At 38.9% G+C, this 21381-nt stretch overlaps 5 protein-coding genes across 10 annotated transcripts in view; 2 read left to right on the top strand and 3 right to left on the bottom strand.

Moving 5' to 3' along the window:
* LOC137584612 (uncharacterized) overlaps window positions 1-7742 on the bottom strand; it is a 28556-nt gene extending 20814 nt beyond the window's left edge. Inside the window, exons 1-2 of one of the 3 annotated variants that reach the window (XM_068300097.1) lie at window positions 7577-7742; window positions 7331-7519 (exon numbers count right to left, since the gene is read on the bottom strand). The gene's annotated coding sequence lies outside the window, so the exon portion shown is untranslated. Of the gene's footprint in view, window positions 1-7330 lie in introns of all 3 variants that reach the window. The other 2 variants (XM_068300096.1, XM_068300098.1) reach the window with 2 other exon arrangements.
* Window positions 7743-9360: 1618 nt separating this feature from the next.
* Window positions 9361-11105, bottom strand: LOC137584567 (proteoglycan 4). The gene is made up of 4 exons (XM_068300023.1): window positions 10976-11105; window positions 10846-10915; window positions 9683-10768; window positions 9361-9620 (listed from the first exon to the last, which is right to left on the bottom strand). The coding sequence occupies exons 1-4, from the start codon at window positions 11069-11071 to the stop codon at window positions 9427-9429; spliced, it is 1446 nt and encodes a 481-aa protein (XP_068156124.1). The 5' UTR covers window positions 11072-11105; the 3' UTR covers window positions 9361-9426.
* A 187-nt stretch (window positions 11106-11292) lies between these two features.
* LOC137585935 (uncharacterized) lies at window positions 11293-13267 on the top strand. Its single transcript, XM_068301967.1, has 3 exons — window positions 11293-11404; window positions 11532-12908; window positions 12969-13267. Exons 1-3 carry the CDS (start codon window positions 11293-11295, stop codon window positions 13136-13138), a joined length of 1659 nt encoding a protein of 552 aa, XP_068158068.1. The 3' UTR covers window positions 13139-13267.
* Window positions 13268-13580: 313 nt separating this feature from the next.
* On the top strand, window positions 13581-15167 carry LOC137584742 (uncharacterized). 3 transcript variants are annotated; one of them, XM_068300290.1, is made up of 2 exons: window positions 13581-13778; window positions 13900-15167. In XM_068300290.1, the coding sequence occupies exon 2, from the start codon at window positions 13910-13912 to the stop codon at window positions 15119-15121; it is 1212 nt and encodes a 403-aa protein (XP_068156391.1). In that variant the 5' UTR covers window positions 13581-13778; window positions 13900-13909; the 3' UTR covers window positions 15122-15167. The 3 variants fall into 3 exon arrangements, with proteins under 3 accessions (XP_068156391.1, XP_068156393.1, XP_068156390.1); XM_068300292.1 differs by having other exon boundaries at window positions 13866-15167; XM_068300289.1 differs by having other exon boundaries at window positions 13582-13778; window positions 13897-15167.
* A 537-nt stretch (window positions 15168-15704) lies between these two features.
* Window positions 15705-21167, bottom strand: Glys (glycogen [starch] synthase). Of its 2 annotated transcripts, none has more exons than XM_068299769.1 (5): window positions 21025-21167; window positions 17787-18760; window positions 16856-17723; window positions 16651-16786; window positions 15705-16481 (listed from the first exon to the last, which is right to left on the bottom strand). In XM_068299769.1, exons 2-5 carry the CDS (start codon window positions 18758-18760, stop codon window positions 16390-16392), a joined length of 2070 nt encoding a protein of 689 aa, XP_068155870.1. In that variant the 5' UTR covers window positions 21025-21167; the 3' UTR covers window positions 15705-16389. The 2 variants fall into 2 exon arrangements, with proteins under 2 accessions (XP_068155870.1, XP_068155869.1); XM_068299768.1 differs by lacking the exon at window positions 21025-21167 and adding an exon at window positions 18839-18913.
* Between the last annotated feature and the right edge of the window lie 214 nt (window positions 21168-21381).

The raw sequence follows: 21381 nt of genomic DNA, 5'->3' as shown, positions 1-21381 counted from the left end.
CATTCATTAATGCTTTAAGTCTCTGGCGGATTCCGTCGACTTGATCCAGCGCCAGTTGTAATGCAATAATTTTATTTTTATTACATGATTCTCTTTTATACCTAATATTATATGTATAAAAGTTCATATAATGCAAGCTGAGATTGTAATCTCCCATAGGATACAACAACTAAGCCAGAGTCTATTGTTGGCTTCTAAATTACAGTGATCCATCCAATCAACAATTGAATTGTGAGCAAAAGCTGTTGAAAGATTTATCCTATTTATAATGTATTTATGAGAGATCAACAGATGGTTTAAAAATACATAATGAATGTTCAAGATTTGTTTCCATCTTTTTATGACTTATCAAGAGAATAGAAAACCAAATTTGATGGGGTCCGAAATGATATATGAGGCAAAAGAATTTGTATTGTATTTATTGAAAGATGAATGTGACTTAAGACAGTTTCGAACCCAATTGTATTTATAGTCTTTCCATTAATAGCTTTAGGTAGTAGTTCATCTTAAACCACAATTTGTTTACAACACAGATAAGGGAGATGAAACAGTTCAGCCAAGGAGGAATCCAAAAGGATTACAGACTATGTAATGATATACATAAGTTATACTTTATTCTATTATGAATACATTTAGTTTCGTTCTTTTAAACTTGATTTGGAGCTTAATTTGATTGATTAATATTGAAAAACGTTTAGGAATATAAAACAAAAATGGAAGAAATCGTCTATTTATTCTATTTCTAACTTTGATTAATATCTCTAATTCTTGTTGAAGAAGCAGAAGATAAAGATCAGCAGTCCTCGGTAAATGAGGATCCGTGTTTGATCACTGAAATCTTATACAATAAATGTTGGTACTCGAATTGCAAGTTGTAATTATATTGGTGATGATTTTTTGTTGTGCAACTAATCGTTAGAGAGACGGCGCCAAATGTGTAACATCTGATTTTCCAAGGCGAATATTACAATCACAAATAAATAAATATTAGGTACATTTAAAAATAGCCTAGCCCTAATAAGCAATAAGACAGGCGAATCGAAGTTCAATCAGCTTATCAGACAGTCTATAATAGGTATACAGTACTTATATTCAAACTCATCATTATGTCAACCTGCACCTGTTATCTCATTTCACCTTAGAGTGCAGCTCAAAAAAATGTCATCTGCAATGCAACAATAATAACACGACAACAACAACAACAATGACAACAAAAAGAAGACAAATGGAAAACCAATTTACTTGAAAAGAGGCTCCAAAGAGGCCCCAACGAGTGTAGTGATATGTAATACACACAAACATACAAACGTATCACCTACGTTGAGAGGTAGTCGACAATAAAAACAAAAAATGTAGGGAATTAAGTCAGTCAGTCACTCAGTCAGACACTCAGAGGCAGTCAGTCGGTGTAACAGTAACTGAAGTTAACTGAATTTGTTGTTGTCTGCATTTTCATTTTCTTTCATGTTGTTGCACAATCCGATGAAAGTCTTACTCAATCGAAAACTGCAGTTGCCACTGCCGAGAAAAAGAGAGATAAAAAAGAGAGAGTGCGATAGAGAGGGAGACAATGACTCTGGTTGGACAAAAAGTACAATTTCAGTTTGAATGCAACGCGACTAATTAGTTTTGAGTCTGTTGCAGCCTGCTGAATGTTGCTGCCTCTGCTGCTGCTGTAATCTTGCAGCAGACAGCGACAATTTTCCCACTGAATTTTCACTGTGTTTTTTGTGTTTCCATTTCGTGTGTTTTCTTTTGGTGTCCGCTAAAGAAAAATCAAAAGCAACAAAAAAAAAAGAAGAAAAAAGTGAAACACAAAGAAGAATTCACGAGCTACGAAAAACTTTTCTTTTTTTTTTTTCCTTGAAGTGGGGGAAGCCTGGGGGGCAGGTTGGAGCTGCTCAGTTTTCGTTTCTCGTTTTGTTTCTATTCTGTTTGTATCTGTTATGTGTCCCAATGGCATCGTTTTAGTACTCCCCATACAAATATACATATCTACATCTAAATCTAAATATTTAAAAGTTCATAATGAGATATGTTGAGTGTTCATTAAATTGGAATATTTAAATATTGTTAAATGGCAGGCAAACACAGAGACAAAGACAGATAGACATAAACCAGTTGCCGCAATTCTCAAACAATGGAAATGTCGGCAATATCTCAATTAATTTGGGTTTTTGTGCTTAAACCGAAAAGTAAATAAGATAAAATCCATATAGATACAGCTATCTACAATACAAATGTATGTATTTACATATATGCAAAGTCTTGAAGAAATTAATTAAATTGATTTTAATTAACATTTTCTCAGGTAATCACCCTTAAGGTATTTGGAATTGTCGCAGGAAACTTGGCAAAGTTTTTAGCCTTGAGGATTTTTTTAATAACACAAAGCCTAATCATTTGAGATGGTTAATGATAAGGCTAAAGTATTAAAAGATTAAAATCTAAAGGACCAACATCAGAATTAAAAGAAAACATATATGTTTATTCCTTAAGTCTCTCTTATATCTTAAGATTCCTATCATCTTTCACTTTTTATAAGGTTCTGTGAAGCAAGAAAGGCAACAAATTTTGCAAATAGTCAGTTAAAGTATTTCCAATCAGTTTCAATTAAGTGACAACGAAATACTAATAATCTAACGATCTATAAGCCATAATAAAAACAAACCCTGAAAGGTCTTAGTTTTCTTGGAAATCGAAACCTGTATTCATATTTGATATACGCTACATACAACTATCATAAATAGCTTGTTAGATAGCTGTAAATGTCTGTGCAATAACCGTAAAAATATATCAACGATCATAAGTCTCTAAAACGTCTGTTTATCTCTTTCTACCCCTCATGCGACTGTACTATTCTAAAAGCAATGCTAATGATTACCCAGACATCAATTAACATTCTAAAAAATTGATTGTTAATTAATCAAATCGAATTCAATCTGATAGCTAGCTATTTTAGATGATTTCCACCTCTCGCTCTGCCACTCTGTCTTTGTCTCGTTCTTTCCCCATATGCCTCAATCCGACTAACTATAATAATGCATTAGCAAATTCCCTACAAGGGTATCACAAATACATTTAAAAACCTTAAAAAAAGGTGCCAAGTGCTGCTACTTGTTTGTTTTTTTGGCTGCTTAAATTGCCTGGCTTAAACTCAAATTCAAATTCCGAAATCAAAATCATGGCCATGGCTAATACTCGCATGCGATTTCACGTTTTCGGGTTTTCAGCCAAATCAAACCAATGCGAGACAACAGCAACACAAACAGCAAGAGCAGCAGCAACAAATACATACAACAACAACAAAACAAAAAAAAACCATAAATAAATAAACATGGCTGAATAAATGAATATTAAATGGCCAAAGAGCTACGACAACAACCACAACAAACACTAGAAACAGCCTAAAGGCTTCGACCTTTGAATACCCATCAGTTGTGGGTTGAAAATTCAATAATGTTGCTAACTATTAATGCTATGTTGCTAGCCAGTCATGTCAACTATGTTGCTAGGCAACCAAAAGTACCTATGTATTACTTTTAATACACAATTTGAAAGTAGATAGTAACCGTTTATTTATTTACAAGTACAAGGACATTCATCCTTCAGAGGATCTCAAAAACTCTTTCACTTCACAGATACAGGGTATAAAGTGCAAAAAAGCGAACAAAATAAAGTAAAGTAATATAAATGAATGGTACGACAAACGATATTCGATATAGTCAAATAGCAGCAAATGTTTGCATGTTTGTTTGCCTTATCAATTTGCATTGAGTGTGTGTGTGTGTGTGTGTGTGTGTCTAGGGAAATGAGGGAGAGTATTTGTGTGGGTGTGTGGTGGCGAAAGAAAAACTAAACTCAAGTTGAAGTTACCAGCCACATGCAACGACAAAAACTTACTTAGAAATTTGATTGACGCCGATGACGACGTCATCCGCAAAACATTTGAAAACTTGAAACTTGGCCTAAGGTTTCATATTTGTTGTTGTTATTTTTTCGTTTTCCTCTTTCTGTTTTTCGCCTTCTTATTTATTTTTTTCCCCCTTGCTCTTTATGCTGAAAGCCGCCCACGTACAGTAACAACCAACAACAACAATAAAGAGATACTTTTACACACACACAAACCACGGGAGCGGAAGCAACAGCTTTGACACAACCATTCAATTGACGAGTGTAGAAGAAGGCGGTGGCCAAGGGAAAGGGCGTGGCAGTGCGTTGTGACGGCGTGAGAGAGAGCAACAACATCAAAAACGGGCAGCGTGGCAATGACAAGCTTTGCGGTTTTTAGTTACATTCAGCCCCCCCAAACAACTCGTTTTTTTTAAGCACCGTGGTTGACTCTAAGGTTAAAGCAATTTGGCTAATAAATCAAGAAATTAAAGCTTTAAATTCGATATGTTCGATATTATGATCAGAGAATCTAACAAAGATTATAATTGTTTTCTTACGAAAGCTTTTGACTGGAGTTGAGTACTTGGAATAGCGCTCCTAAACCAAAAGAAGGGTCTGGGCTCTTGGGCAAATCCAACACAATTTATAGTAAATTGTTAGTAAATATATGTATGTATATAGATATGTATATACCTCTATTTATTAAAGCCCCATTGAAAAGCAGTCAAGTCTTTGATTTGACAGATTTTCCACCTCTTTAGTTAAATTTCCCCTCTCCAGACAAAAAAGAATCGTTGGAATAACTGACTTTCCATCATTTATAAATATTTAACTGATCATTAATATTAAATTAACCAACATCTTGGAATTCGGAATCTTCTCTTAGGCAATTTGGTTCCACTGTGCCTTTTGTGCGCTATTGTCATTTACTTTGTGGCAAGCAATTACATTCGAGAAGCCAAGCGGCAGTTGCTGATGTTGATTTCTGCTGTTTGTTGTTGCCGTTGCCTATGGTTCTTTTATTCCGCCTCCCCTGACTCACTCCCCCACTTCTTTGCTTTTATTTTATTTTTTCCTTCTTTTTGAAGGCGTGGCCCAGTTATTCGTTGTTGTGGCTTTTGTTGGTGTAGTTTTTGCCACATTTGGCAGACAGAAATTTGTGTCAAGCCGACGACAACGTCGACGACGACGACGATGACGGCAATGAACATCTTTTTGGGCGCTACTGCGCGAAAACATGCGTAAAAGTAGCTGCCAAACTGCCAGCTTTTTGGGCCCTTTCTAGCCTAGATGACTCTGCAACCGCCACTCACCACCCCCCCACCGCACGTTCAACCCACTAGCCAACATGCCTTTAGGCGCTGAAATTAAAACGACGCTAGGCAACAATAAACCAACAAACACAAACTTTGTTTTTGGCGCAAAAGGCGTGAAGAAAAGGCTACGATAAGTGTATATATGCCTTTTGGTTTGGCAATAGACAGACAAGAGGGCCGGGGTAGGGGCTTTGTCGGAGGGGAACGGAATTGTCTGCATTTAACAACGGTGTTGACAGCAGCATCGGGCACTGGCATCTGTCAAACATGTCATACGCAAAATAGCTTAACTGTCATAAAAACAGAGAGATGGAGATCGTAAAACGCTTTATGACAAACCCAGAAAGGAGAATGAATTGGAATTTTGGGTGGTTTGGTTGGGCGGCATTGACGTCGATGCGGTAAGGTGGAGAGCTAAATGTAGAGGTGGTGGCGGTGAGGTGGGCACATATGGCAAATGTGCGGTAGCGTTTATGTCTAACAAGTGCTAAACGGAGGTAGCTCATTTGGGAATGTTTGTTCGGAAAGGGGGTTTTCTTTCCTTGATTGACGAAAGCTAACATTTACTTGGTATTCCCTTTCAAAATAGTATTTAAAAATGTTTGATTAACTATTTGACTATTTAAATAAAACTAGATACATGAAACAAATTGGTTAGCTAGATTATGCAAATCAAAGAGCACAAAGGAGATTTTGTATGTAAAAACTGTTGCATACTCTAAGGATCCATACACGAATTTATTCTCCTTTTTTCTTGTGTTTCATCCTTTAAAATTAAAAGTTATTCATTTACTCATTAAAAGTACTGTCATTGGAGTATTTTATATGTATTGAATTTTATTCTATTTCCTGATTCTACAGGAAATGCTGATATAATTCCAATGTTTATAAAGTAAATAAGTTAATCTTAACAATCTTATCTCAATATTCAACATGTTTTAATCAAATAAATAAATAAAATTCTCCCTAGTTTTTTTTTTTTGTGGGGGTCTCAGCCCCATATTTCTCCTCGTAAAAATAACGCCACTTTCACTGGGCTACAAAGAAGGGGCGCAGAAAGTGCGGTGTAGGCACATTCTTACTGAGCCAAAATGCCTTCGTTATGTTTGAGATTTGAAATTTTTTTGTTTTATTTGATTTATTTATTAACTTATACATTTTATCTCCCACCATCGAGCTCTTTTATCTCTCTTATCTTGCTTGGCTCTCTCTCTCTCCCTCTTTCTGTCTCTTTCTCTCCCCATTCATCTCTTCCTTTTTTTTTGCTCAATGGCTGTTTCTTCTTCTTTTTGTAGTGCCCGGAACGAACGCCAACGCCTCATAGTTCTTTTTTTCCTTTTCTCTTCATGTATGTGTATGCGGGGGCGTATGGATGTATTGGTTATGTGTATATGTAACATTGGGTTGAGGTAGGAGGTGTGGATTTTTAATAATAGCCACACACACAGGCACACACATACACATAGACGCATACCATTTGAAAGCTCCCTCTGGAGCTGGAAGAATGTTGCACTAAAAACTTCAACGCCCGCACTCTGGCAAATATCAAACATCAGCAACATCAACATCAGCAGCAGCAAAAATCACAAAAACAAATACAAAAAAAAAAAAACTTTCATTCCGTGAGTGTGTGCAATCCCCTTTTCTCCTTCCCCGCCCAATCCCACCATACATTATGGGTGAGAGATCTGGGTGGATAGCTGAATGGGGGAAGAGATTGGTAGGTACTGCCGCAATAATGCTCGTGTTGTCTGCGGCAAAACAGAGAATAGGGCAACATTTATGAGTAACCGAGTGGGGGGTGGCGAAAGAGAAAGAGAAAAAGAGAGAGAGCATAGAGAAAGAATTGCAAAGAGCAAAAGGCAAAAAGCAGGAAGTTTCTATGGTTTATTTCCTCTTTTCATTTTTTTGATTCTTTCATGCAAAAATTTTGCACATAAATTTTTGCATTTCAAACAATTGAGCTTTATTTCTCGTTTTGTTTATTAAATTTTATTACGGCTAAACTCAAATGTGATGATGACAACAAGCAAATGCTATTAGAAGCACAACAACAAACCCCCAAACACACACACACACACACACAGACACAGGGGAACACACATCTATAGTCATCGTACCTCTTACTTGCGGCTCCAACGGACGCCACCGTTTGTCTCCACCTTTACCAGCAGCAGCGACGACAGCAACAACAACAAATAATAATAATAATAATAAAGCACTGCAACAAAAACTAAACGAAACGCCGACACGAGCGAGCGTGTTGATTGTGGCAACGGGGGGCGTGGAGGCGGCTTCACAAAAATGCACTGCGCGTTGACGACACTTTGTTAATAATTTTGTTTGAATATTTGAATATGAATTACCTTAAGGTACCGTTTAAACGTGTTAAATTTAAAATGTTTAACCACAGCGTATTTTTCGCTTTTTTTTCGAAATGCACTTGAGCGAATTTTCATATATTTTTCAAAACTTTTTTGGGTTTTTTAATTCAAATCGAAATTCGTAACCGTCCGACCGCACAACCGCTCACTTCGAAATCAAAAACAACAACAAAAAAAAAACAACAACATGGCGAAATGAATTCGCCCTCTCGCCGCAACACCCGAAGCCACATCAGTGTTGCCAGAAATTTAGAATCACCATAAGCTAGATTTAAGGAAAAAATAAGCTAGAATAAGCTAAATATATAAAAAAAAAGCTTAAAAATAAGCTAACCATAAAAACACTTGGTGTATAACATATAATATAAATTTTATTTGGTAAATGTTTACTATTACTACTCGGGCCCAAAACGCGCTTAAACTACATAATTTTGGTATCAAACGAAAGAGAAAAATTGCACGAGCACGACCTCAGGTGCGCCTTGGCGATTTATTTCGTAGTTTTTGAGTAATTAACAAAAGAAAATTAATATTTTTAGCGGGACTATAGCTAAAAGTACCTTTTTCCGGCTAAAAAAAGCTGTTCAATTTTGAGATGGTGTTGCCGAATGCCGAATTTTGGATACTCGAATACGCGGGCTTTTTGAATCTTTTGTTAGCACTATTCTCAGCAAACGAAAATATTGTTGAGTTTAGTTTAGAATACAATATTCGGCTGCCAGAGAGCCGAATATTCCTCGACTTTTGAGTTTAGATTAAAATATTTGGCTACCAGGGCAGTCAAACAGCGCGCCAAATAAAAAATAGCGTTTGACAACACTGAAATCTAGCTTTACACGATTTTTCCACTTTTCAACACTGAAATCTCGAGTAGTAATAGTAAACATTTACCTCCATATCTGTAAAATTAAAAGGAATATATCAAATATACACTAAATAGCCAATCATTTCAAAAACAAACGTTATATATTATAAAATTGCGTTTAAACCATTAACATTTAATTGATTTCGCAATTTACTTTTAACGATGTTAACTTGGCTAAATAAGCGTTCAACAGCAGCATTTGACCAAGGAGTCAATAGAATGTGTATAGTAAATAATGCTAGCTGCCGAAAAGTGTTGTTTCTGCCAGCATCCTTATAATTAAGGACCTCGGCCCAAAACTAAGAAGTATTTTTCTTTTCCTCCCAATTTATGAAATGAATTTTTGCAAATTGAGCAACAATTTCTTCAATATTTAAGTAATTTAAAAATTTTAATAAAGAAATAATCTCAGTCAGGTTCTTATTTGCACGTAGCATATTGTGTACGGCAAGAAAATCCATTTTCTTCAAAACTTATTATCGCTCAATATTGCTGTAGTATGACCAAATGTTAATAACGAAATATAACCATAAATTTAGGCACAAAATTGCACAATATACCAAAAGTCACCGTGAAATATTATTTTAGTTTGATTTGCCCCTTTAAATGATTATAAAAATACTTTATAATCTCTAAAAAAAAATCTTTATGTAGAAATTTTTTTAAAACCAAAATAAGCTTTTTGAATTTTGAAATAAGCTAGATTTCAAGCTATAAGCATTTTAACCACTTTCCAAGCTATTTCATTTTGAAATAATCCAGATCTAGCTTAAAATAAGCCAAAATGGCAACACTGAGCCACATCGAAATACCCGAATTCACATCGAACACGGCGAAATCAATTCGCTCGCCAATATCGAAGCAACATTGACCGTTATTAAAGAAGGGGTTAAATTTGAAATTTTCTTGAGACTTTACAGTTTTAATAAAGGCAAAACTTATAAAAACTAATGTAATTCTGTCTTTCTCAATGACATTTTTCGGTACACCAATTCCAGATGCAACCATCGCGTTTGTTGCAGCCAAATCCACCTGGATATAAAGCACAAAACTCTTCCGAATTCATGAATTCACAAATGCCAGTGGGGCAGAAATAATTGTAGCAGCCAGCTGAACAAGTCTCCCGTTGATTGTATTTACAGCCAGAGCAATTCAACATATCTAAAAGTTGTGAAATTACTTTGATGAAACTAATGTTGAAATAACACTTATTCAACACTTACCGCCCTCCTTGCACTCGGGTGTGGAGCAGACCAATTGTGGAGGATTTGGAGGCATTATCAAAAATGGTGGATCGTCGCTTTCGACTATATGCGGAGGTTTTAGATAGATAATAGGACGCGTGCAGACTTTTGGGTCGCACAACTTCAAATCGCGGCTGGAACACACCCAATTGGGGGAATAGTTCCGACAGATTCTCGGTGACTTGACCAAACAGCAACCAGATGGCGGCACTGAATCGGGATAAGCTTCTGTTGTCGATGAAGTGGTGGTTGTTGCGTCAGTGGTTGGAATCGGAGGGAAGTACCAGGATCCCCCTCGTGTCGTGGTTTCTATAATCGGAGATGGTGGCAAAGTTTCTGGCTGGCTAGGTGCCAGGGTATTGTGCTCAATCTTATTGACATTCTCTGTGACCACCGTGTATTCATGACGATTGTGAATCACATTGTCGATCTCCAATATGGTGGTTATATAGCCAGGCGGCTGGCAGCGTTTGCCATGCCACACAGTTCCAGTGGGACAGGCGGGTGAAAGACAGCGGCCCGCATAGTACTCTCCTTCCGTACAGACTATTTTTCGGCATTGTTCGTTGAAGAAAATAGAGCCAGGAGGGCATCGAACTTGTTCATCGGGAGGCAGGTCGACAATGGGTGGTAGTACTGGAAGGGGTTCCGTAATAGGTTCCTCAGTGGTTGTTGTAGTTGGTTCCTCTGTGGTTGTTGTAGTTGTAGGCTCCTCAGTGGTTGTTGTAGTTGTAGGCTCCTCAGTGGTTGTTGTTGTCGTTTCTTCTGTAGTTGTTGTTGTGGTAGGTTCCTCTGTGGTTGTTGTTGTAGGCTCCTCAGTGGTTGTTGTAGTTGTAGGTTCTTCAGTAGTGGTTGTAGTTGTAGGTTCCTCTGTGGTTGTTGTTGTCGTTTCTTCTGTAGTTGTTGTTGTTGTAGGCTCCTCAGTGGTTGTTGTAGATGTAGGTTCCTCTGTTGTTGTTGTAGGTTCCTCCGTTGTAGTTGCAGTAACTTCTTCAGTTGTCGTTTCAAACGGACATGGCACTGGATTTTTTGGATAACACAATCCATCCGACTTTAGATAATATTCTAAATATAAACGGAAACACGAGTATGATTATTACGAGTATAATTATTCATTCACAGATCGTAATCATAATGCTTACCATCGGGGCATCTGTTTATTGTGAAGCACAAGCCATTCACATATTCATGACCCTCGGGACATGTTCCCAACTATAAAAACAAATCACAATATACTTTAAAATGACTAAATAAAGCCCAGTCCAGCCTTACCGGACCCGTGGTTTCTAACTGATAACCTTCCGCCAAACTTAGGCTTCCCAAAATTGCGCAAATCAAGCATAGCCAATGAAAATGTTGGCCAAACATTGCGAGTTCCAACTATGATCTTCCGCTGTCTGAGAATGAATGGCGACTAACTAGCACCACTGGAACTAGCACCACTTGACGGCCAAACTAAACGCAAAACATAATTGTCCCTGTACGGCGATAACCTTTCAGACAGATTGGGGTGATGCTGCTTTTCAGATTAGCGTTGAGATGAGAGAATCTCCGAGCGCTTCCGCAACATTTGCTTAGTTTTAATCGGTATGTCCGCCTATCAAGTTCTGCTGCTGGTGATGCTGGTGGCCTTCGCCTTGGCCAGAGCTCAATGTCCAGTGAATACAATCTACATAAATTCTCAATGTGTGCCATTGTCCTGTAATCCCCCCCAGTATCCTGCAAAATGGAGTTTGCGTCCATCCAAACGGCTCGCAATGCGGAAGCGGTGAGAATAATTGTGGAATTCAAGTGATACTTAGAATTTTACTTGCTGATTAACTTCTAGGTCAAGTTTATGTGAATGGAGGCTGCTCCAACATAATTATCAACGTCTATCCTGGTTCTGGCGGTGGACAGTCAGGCATTGGTTGGGTGCCACCCTCTGGGACGGGCCAAAATCCCTGCCCAAATCAACCTGTTGGACCCTTCCCTTATCCGCCTAATGCTGTTCAACCGACTCCAAACAATCCTTTGTCCCCTGTTCAACCGAATCCTTGTCCAAATAGTCCCGTAACACAGATTCCTCCCACCTTACCCTATCCCTATCCAAATAGTCCCGTAACTCAGATTCCTCCTACACTACCCTATCCTAATCCAAATAATCCCGTAACTCAGTTTCCTCCCACTTTACCTATTCAACCAAATCCTTGTCCAAATAGTCCCGTAACTCAGATTCCTCCTACATTACCCTATCCTAATCCAAATAATCCCGTAACTCAGGTTCCTCCCAATTTACCTATTCAACCAAATCCTTGTCCAAATAGTCCCGTAACTCAGATTCCTCCTACATTACCCTATCCTAATCCAAATAATCCCGTTACTCAGGTTCCTCCCAATTTCCCTGTTCAACCAAATCCTTGTCCAAATAGTCCCGTAACTCAGATTCCTCCAACTTTACCAAATCCTTGTCCTAATGCTCCAGTAACTCAGATACCTCCCACTTTACCTGTTCAACCGAATCCTTGTCCAAATGATCCAGTAACTCAGATTCCCCCCACTTTACCTGTTCAAACCACTTCTCCGTCGATTGAGCCAGCTCAAACGACTCCGTCGGCACCCGTTCCAGAAGTGACACCTCCGCCGGCACCACTTATTCGTTGTCCCGAGGGCACAATTCAACTGAATGGCAAATGTCGCCTGGTTTACTGTAGTTCCGGTACCTATTCAAATGGACGCTGTGTCCAGACCAGTTGCCCATCAGGCACCATCTGGACTGGCCAAAGGTGTGACAGACCCAAACCCATTGAGCTAGGACCCATCCATCTGGAAAAGACAATCATCAATCCAAAAGCAAATGCGGGAGCCGATTTAGTTATTCACAATGTCAACAATTTAGTGGTAAATGCATCAATCGCTCTGACACCTGGAGCAGCCGTCGACTCCGAGGAATACGAAGACGATGAGGACGAAGTCGAAGTCTCAAGCCCTGCTCCAGCAACAGGCACTGCCAAATGTTGTAATATAATTGCTCCCCGCATCTGTCGGGGTCAAGTGGAGAATATCAATTGGAAATGCTTCAGTCGCACCCAACAACAATGCGGAGACTTTTGCAGTGCCTCGAAAGTTGTCCTAAAACCATCTAATGTGACTACATGGTATGACGGTGATGATGAAATGCTCATAATGCCACCAAACTGGCAACAGCCTCCACATCCAACCACAGGTAGGAAGTAAATTTCTGGACACAAAACATTAAAAACTTCATTCATTTTATCTCCTGTAGAACATCGTGATTGCAGCGGTTGCGCAGCGGGTTTGGTGGCCAGCTGTTCCAGCTATTGCTATGCCTATCGATGCAGTAGCCACAATTGTGCCTTCTATGATCAGGAGCAATTTTGTCAACAGTATGCGGGAAAAGTGGGATGTCGGACCGAGGATGGTTGGTTTAAATAAGTAAAATTTGTTTACAACTCATAAATTCTTTTACTTCATATCGAAATTGTCGTTTTCGGGTTTCATTTTTTTTATCAATCATAATCAAGAATAGATAAAATTCTCGAGCTATGCTTGTACATATGTAAATTTTGCTGTTTTTGTTTTTTTTTTTTTTTTTTTTATAAATTCTATATTTAAATCCCCAATCAATTAGACGCAGCTACTCAATAAATGTTCAATAAAACTAAAGTGTTAAGTGATTAAATTCACAACAAAAAAAGCGAAATATTTGCTAAATATTTTCGGAGTTTTTGATGAGTGAAAGCTTACCTCTTGGCTCTCTTCCATAAGGAATCTATGGTTGAGGTGATAGAGGAACATAATCAATTTTGTATTTACGATAATGTTATCTAATCGATAACATGTTGCCTTCTTTTTTTACCATTTTGGCAAAGTTAGTTTCTGTATTTTTGTATTTGTGGTGGAGGTGCAGAAAGCGAAAAGCTCTAACGGCCATTGCAGTAGAGTAAAAAGTTTCCACATCGTCGGACGTCCATCGAGTGTCCGCTAAGACAAGGAGTGCGTCCCCATAACATAACAGTCGTCCAACATTAATCTTAATCATCTAGCCATACTTAGAGGCGACTGTCAAGCGAAGGTAAGTTGACATTCCCGAACCATGACGTGTAATTGTCGGCCTTGGGGATTAGGTTCAATTACCGAATGCCAATTAAATCATCATAAGAATATTGTTCTTATCTTATCTCTGACACCAGCAGCTCCAATGAAATGTTGACAATCATAGTATTCGGTATTATGCTGTTGGTGGCACCAACATTCGCAACGGACGCCACCAGTGAGACGGTGAAGGATCAAATTGTGGTGCAAACCCCATTGCAGAACTATGAGAAACCCACTTTGCGTGACTACGAGGAATGCCAGAATAATCGTCAATCTTGTCTAGATGTTTGTGCCGAGAGTTTCACCTGTCAATCCGAGTGTCCACTCTGCCCGGAATTGTATGAGAAACCTTTGGTGGTTCAGGGAGTCAATGACACTGATTATGCGGTACAACCTGTTGCCCAAGTGCCACTGAATACCACAAATATCATACGACTAACGAACGAGATAAATAACATTATCAAACACGATATACAGAATCGAAACGAGGTCAATGTGCAAGTCCAGCAAAATGTCTCACATGTGGGTGGACGTTTCGGCTTGGGATACAATGAGCAGGGTCCTTGCTGCTATGTAGTGCGACGCTCAAAAGAATGTGAGCACAAGGACAACTGCAAGGAGCGCAGTCGTCAGCGTGTGTGTGGCGAACGGTGTCAGGCCCGAGTAATGTTGGCCCGCCGCGTAGTCCAATGCGATGTGGAGCAGCCTACAGAGTGCCACGAGACAGTTGAGTATGTTCCACGGCGACGAAAGGCTCATAGCCGTCATTCCAAGAGAACCACCGAAGGCAATCGCTGTCGTTACACAGGCAATACCTGGCCCTTTGTCTCGTGTCAGGGCGAGAATGTCCGAGTGAAACGTGCAAGTTGCCAACGTTGCTTGGAGCTGCCTTATGGATACATTCTACAGAATGGCCTACCTAGTCATTGCGCTGGCTGTTTCCAGGGTCAGTTTATGGGTCCTGTTATGCCCATGATTTATATGCCTTATGCTCCCATCCAGAATCCAAATTTCGGGTATGATTACGAACAGACTGGAGATGATGAGCAGCAAGTGGACAGCGAATCAAATTCCGATAGCGGTTGGATACTGGAGACACAAAAATGCTTCGATGACAACAATCAAATGGTAGATTGCCCCAAACCCGATGAAGGCAGTGGCGATGGTGATGCTGAGCCTCCAGCTCACTTGGAGAATGGCAGCCAGAAAAAGGATGATGACGACGATTACGGTGTAGAGGTACAGCGCCGACGACGACGCCAGAGTCGTCGAGAATTCATGCGTTCCTCGTACAGCAAACGCAATTCCAACAGTTTTTGAGTATTAGCACTTAATAAATATAATATTAATAATAAAATACAACAAATTTGATTTGTATACAACATGAGATTTCCCACAACACTATCCTAACCATACACTCATTGTTCAAGAATTTGTTTGCGAATAAAATAATTAGTCTGCTTCTTTTTTTCAAAAAACAAAAACAAAACCAAAAAAAATTCAATGTGATCATTAATGAAAATCTGAAAGATTCACAAGACTGAAAATTTTCCATTCGACTAGATAAGTACATATATACTGCAAAAAAAAAACTTTAAATTATATTCATTATTATGATTCATCAATGACAAACTTGAAGCTTTATCAGATATTTACAATATGAAATCATTTAACAATGATCAGATGAAATTTTGACGTATGTAGGTGAAAATAAGATAAGAATTCAACGTTCATCAGTTTTTTTACATCAAACCTACATCCAACGAACATGTTGTATGATCGGAACAGGTTCATTAAGATGGGCATAGAAAACTGGGTACAGATAACCTTGCGCAAGTCAAATATAAATAATGATAATACAATATATTCCCATTTGGATGGATATAGAAGGTACACAAATATATTGTTAATTGAGGCAGTTTGTTATAGGTGTTTATTTTTCTTTTCTTTTATTATTATTGTACGTTAACAATTTTCTAATCTTCTATTACATAATTTAACATTTTGTTTGACATTTAACGGAACGAATTGAGGAAAAACATATTTCTGATTAGGTTTATTATGCATCATGTAGTAGTTGTACGTTAAGATTAATGCGAAAACCTTGATAACGTGTCAATTTTTATGAGAATTGAAATTTTTCTATATATGCCACACATAAGTGTATGTATGTATGCATGTGTGTGTATGTTTTTGTTTTATAATAATATATAATTTAATTGGTTTAAATAACAATTTGTTTTGTTTTGCAGGCAGGCTTCGTAGAGACGTGTGCGGAGGGTTGAGGAGAGGGGGACAATATATAGTAAATTTCTCTGCTTATAGACTAAACAACATTGAATATTAGAGTTTTTCATCTGTTCTCATCTCGATTGGCGCTTAAAAATTGATAGTTGCACTTGTTGCATTTTAGGTAGATAGTTTTCCATATGTTAGAGGTGGGGGGCTTTTATCCTGCCCCCTACAACCTCTTTTGAACAATGTGAAGAAACAAAATTACTAAATAAAACTTACGATAATATTGCGCATATGTGTGTGTAATTATTGTGTAATTTGATCATTCTGTTGTTGTTGTTGTTTTGTTTGATTTATTTGATGCCTAATTCCTTGAGCTCGGTTTCTTCATCCACAGAGTCCTCATCATCGGAACCATGGACCGATGGAGCTGGTGTGGTGTGGCCTGTGAGAATGGAAATATTTCAAATATTGTTATTAATCGTTTCAATCGATTTTAATTTTTGCAATCTCAATGATTTTTCAAGGTTGTAGTTATGCGAAAATTTCATAGAATATGACACTTTAGATTGAGAAAACTATGATTATAATGATGCCTAATCTGTTAGACTTACGCGATGAGGTAGGGCTTGGCGGTTCACTGTGGGGTCGCGAGAAAATCAAATTATTCCGTGAACCGTACAAAGTCGTTTCATCTATATAGTCCGGATAGACGGCCTGCAATGCCTTAACCCTTGCCTGTCTGTAGTACTGTGAAAGCCAACAAAACGAAAAATGTATATCACATACAAATTAATCCAATTATCACCAGTTACTTACAATGCCCAGAGTACGCCAGTCGAGCAAATCGCTGAGACGCTCTGTGCGATTACGTTGAATGATACGCTGACGGCGATTTAGACGTGAGAATTCCATCATGAAGCTAGACAATTGTTGGACACTGTTCTCGAGGCCAATGTAACGACGATCGACAATATAGATGCCATAGGATTTGGGATCACTGATGTGCTCCTGCATGAAGCAACCGAATCCGGACAGATTTGTGGTCACACTGGGTATGCCCATCACCGTGCATTCAGCTGGTGTATAGCCCCAGGGTTCGTAGTACGAGGGGAACACACCCAAATGACAGCCACGCACAAATTCCTCGTAGTCGATGCCAAACAATGGATTGGTCGAGGTCAAGAACTCGGGATGGAAGACCATTTTCACGCGATCATGCACTGAGTTGAACAGATGACAGCGTCGAATCGATGACAAGACGGGATCATTCCAATCGTCGGCCACATTATGCGTAGTCACTGGCGGCATAGAGTCACGTTGCATGGCAAACATACAACGTTTGATCTTCACCAGATCATCCTTCTCCAGCAGATCATCGGCATTGGGTATGTGACCCTTGAGGCAAGTATCAAACATACGTTTGCCCACAGCCTGTTGGACATTATTGATGGTATCACGTAGCTGCTTAATCACAGCATGGCCGCGCAACGAATCCACATTGAAATTGTTGGTTTTCGTTGGGAAAATGAGGAAGGCCACCACTGTGGTGTCGGGACGTTCATGTTTTAGCATGGCATTCAATCTGGCAAGCGACTCAATGAAAATATCGGCACCCTTGTTGCCAAACTCATATCGGCCGGCAATGAAGAAGTACAAGGTCTTATCCAAATCGAAATCCATGTGGCTAAAATCAAAATCCAAATCGTTAATAGAACGTTTAGGTAGGTATTTTATGGCAATTACTTACCCATAGAAATGTCCACGTACAAACTCGTTGATCTTTTCCTTGGCCACGGCATGCAAATTCTGGAACTCGTGTATAGCTGAGAATTTCTTGACATTCAAACCATTTGGCGTTATGATATCTGGTTTCCTCTTGAGCAAATGCTCCGCCTCGTAGCCAGTGATTTCCGATACGGTGGTGAATATATGGGCCAAATGTGTTGCACCACGTTCCAGACAGTAGCGATGATAGATCTGTCGTTTGCCCGCCTCCTCATCGACAGCGAATTTGTCGAGATTATTATAGAAATCCGTATTGCCAGCACACAGATAACGACCCAATAGCGTAGCATGGGTCGTAAAAACAGTTGCAATCTCAACTTGACGTGTCCTTAGGACTATCAAACCGACACCGGCTTGCCACTCATGGAAATGGGCCACAATTCGCGGAGCACTAAGGCCATTGTTCTGGGAATATGATACTGCGAAATTACGGAACTCTTCCAGAAATTCGGCAATCATGAAACCCAAAATAATAGCATCATTTGTCTCAATATCCAAATGTGGGATGCCAATGTGACATTTTTCCCACATTTCCGATTTGAATTGATCTAATTTCCATGCGGCCGAGCCAATGTCGAAGAGTATCAATTGCGGATTGCCATCGACTAGCCAACGTCCTGTATGGATTTTATAGCCACGAGAACGCAGACTATTCACAGCATCAAGCAAAGGATTGCCACGAGGAAATTCCATTTCCTCCATCTCAGTGCGGGCACAATTCTCCTTGTAAGGTCCCATCATGCACAGCTGTTCGCCCATTTCTTCGGTGGATACATAAGCCTTGGACCGAATGACGGTGTAAATGCCACCGACCTTGTTGGCCACCTCCCATGCTACTTCAAAATTCCAGCGATTCTCACGCGAAGCTATATCACCGCGATCGAAATAGTCCTTTAAATCCGCGCCGGATTCTACACGCGAAAAGCGACGATTCATCTGAAAAGATAAGGCAAAAAGAATTTGTTTTAACAATGCACCCTAAAGGGAATGACAAATTTTTTATTTGGCCCCAACTTTTAAGGCATACGGCGAGGCATCTTGATCTTCAAAGCGATAGGACATTTGACGACGCATCATCTTGAAGCGGGCTCTGAAGCTGGGACAACTGCTTAGTCGGAGATCTGGTAGCGTACTGATAGTGTCAGCTAAATTTAGCTGCCGCCTGACCTAGATTATTACAAGCTCAGGTTTGCTGGCGTCTTGTCGTCATCATCACGCACTCGGCCACCCATAGGATCGATCGATCGATCGATTGCATTATTGATAACACTGATGCACGTTAGCATTAACAACATTAGCTTAATGTTTGCCATGTCCCTGACACTCGCATTGTGTCTGCATCATGTATACATGTATGTATATAGACTTAAAATCAAGTATATATCCATCGCATCTAATTATAGTTCTCGGAAATGGTCAACATATGGACAGCTGCCAGAAAAATAATGACGATTTCGAATTCTTCTTCTTAGAAAAGTGAAGGCGGAAAATGTTTGCAAAACTCACAACTAAACAACAAATCCAAATTCAAAGTTCAATTGTATTTTGTAAATAGTTTTACATGGTTCAAAAGATTAGAAATTTACATGCAAATTTTGTTACATCATATAAGAAAGGTATGCATAGAAAAGTTTTCTAAATGAGATCAATCCAAGTCTGTGAAGTTTTAAACATATACATTGGAGAAGTTTCCGCTATAACAGGATAAAGGGTCATTTAAAACAGGAATTATCTATAACTTTTAGATCAAGTCTTTGATTTATAAATCTGCTTTGATTAAGATAACGAAAAACATACAATTTTCCATTGCTAAAAAACATTGTTTCGGTTAAAACTCTTTGATCCCAATGCATTTCTGAGTATTTCCGCAATTTGTAATTGCATTTGCTGTCCTTAAATGACAACACTCTGCAATAAAGATTCTTAAATTCGTATCGGTAATACTGATAAATCGAACTACACTACATTTATGACGGCTCTACGATCATAAATAATATAATATTCGCAATCAGTCCCACTGTTGCACAATGTAAATAATTTTCAAGTGCTTAATTTTTCTCACTCTCCCGCACAGCAAATGACAAAGGTTGGAGAAGTGATAAAATGTGATTAACGCATTGTTGTAAGGGGCAGGTACTCGGATTTATATACTCGATCTATGTACGCGAAAGTAAAAGTGCAGAATGCAAGAATAGATAAACTTATTCTTATATCATGAATCTCTCTTTCTTTCGCTCAATTATTTTTTGGCAATTGTTCAATATTGTATTGCTTACGTTGTTGAATTTTCGGTTTTAATTTATTATTGAATTAATTTGAATGGCAATTGATGAATGTGTGTGTTTGTGTCTGGAGGCGGACGGACGGGGGGAATAACTGTTTTGAGGATTGCCACACGCGCGGGTGTCAATTGATTCGACTCCGAGTTGCAACTTCAACCGCAAAAAGACTGAGTGGAAAGTGGGGGCAGAGATACTGGGGCGAGTTAAGGTCTTCGTTCGTTCGTGTGTGGCAAGACAGAGAGTAGAGAAATGCTGTCTGTTTCTTTTTTTTCATTGCCAGAGCGCGCGGCGGCAGCTAAAAGTCAAATAAAGGTCAGTGGCAGCAGCAGCAGCGGTGCGACTCTCTGCCTCTGCCGCTGCCTGGCCGGGGACGGGTGCTAAGAGTTCTCTATTTTGTTGGTAGTTTCTTTTTGAGCCTTTTATAATATTCATTATTTTATTTTTTGTTCAACTTGCTTAACAAGTTTAACTTGATAATGCCATTGTTGTAGTTCTTGTTGTTGTTGTTGTTGCATTCCTTTTGCCAGGTGAGAGAATTTTTTGGTTTAATTTTTTTTTCTGTTGCCGGCGCATTGATAGTGAGGGCCTTGGAAGGTAGCAGTTTCTCTCACACTCTCTTTCTCTGTCTCTCTCTACCTTTCTTATCACCGTTTTGTTTATGTTTCACATTTATCACCGGTTTTTTATTATTTTCCCTTTTTTGAATTACTGCATTATGAAAATATGTTTTGTTTTTTTGCACTGCCGTCAAGTTGGCGCCAATTGCAAAGTGAGAAAGAGGAAATGTTGATAACAAATTTGTTTGTATAAAAAAATTATTGGCACGCGCACAGCTGAGAACTGTATTTTTTGGTGTAGGTGGGCGGAGAGGACTTATCCTTTTCAACATATCCATTTTGAAGGATTAAAAAAATTCACCTTGCAGCCGTCAGCGTCGGTTTTGGCCAATCAATGCAAATGAAGAGTTTCTTAACAATTTTTTGGGTTTTAATAATTTAATTTGAATTTATAATCAAGAAATTAACCGACCGCACGACCGCTCACTTTGAAAACAAAAACAACAACAACACAAGGTGAATTCGCTTACCCAAAACGAATTCGGCCAACAAAACGAACTCGCCCAACCAAAATGAATATTCGCCCACCGAAAGTACACAGAGAAAAACAGGGGATTCCTTTTAATTACTCGCACCCTTAGCACTATTACTCGCACCCTTAGGACTGTTTACTCGCACCCACTTTTTGGTACCACTTTTTTTCTTGCTCCACTATCAG

The sequence above is a fragment of the Drosophila tropicalis genome, unplaced genomic scaffold (assembly GCF_018151085.1).
Source record: "Drosophila tropicalis isolate 14030-0801.00 unplaced genomic scaffold, ASM1815108v1 contig_878, whole genome shotgun sequence".
NCBI lineage: Eukaryota > Metazoa > Arthropoda > Insecta > Diptera > Drosophilidae > Drosophila > Drosophila tropicalis.
Note: the sequence above shows the minus strand (reverse complement) of the source record. Positions and strands in the feature narration are given on the sequence as shown.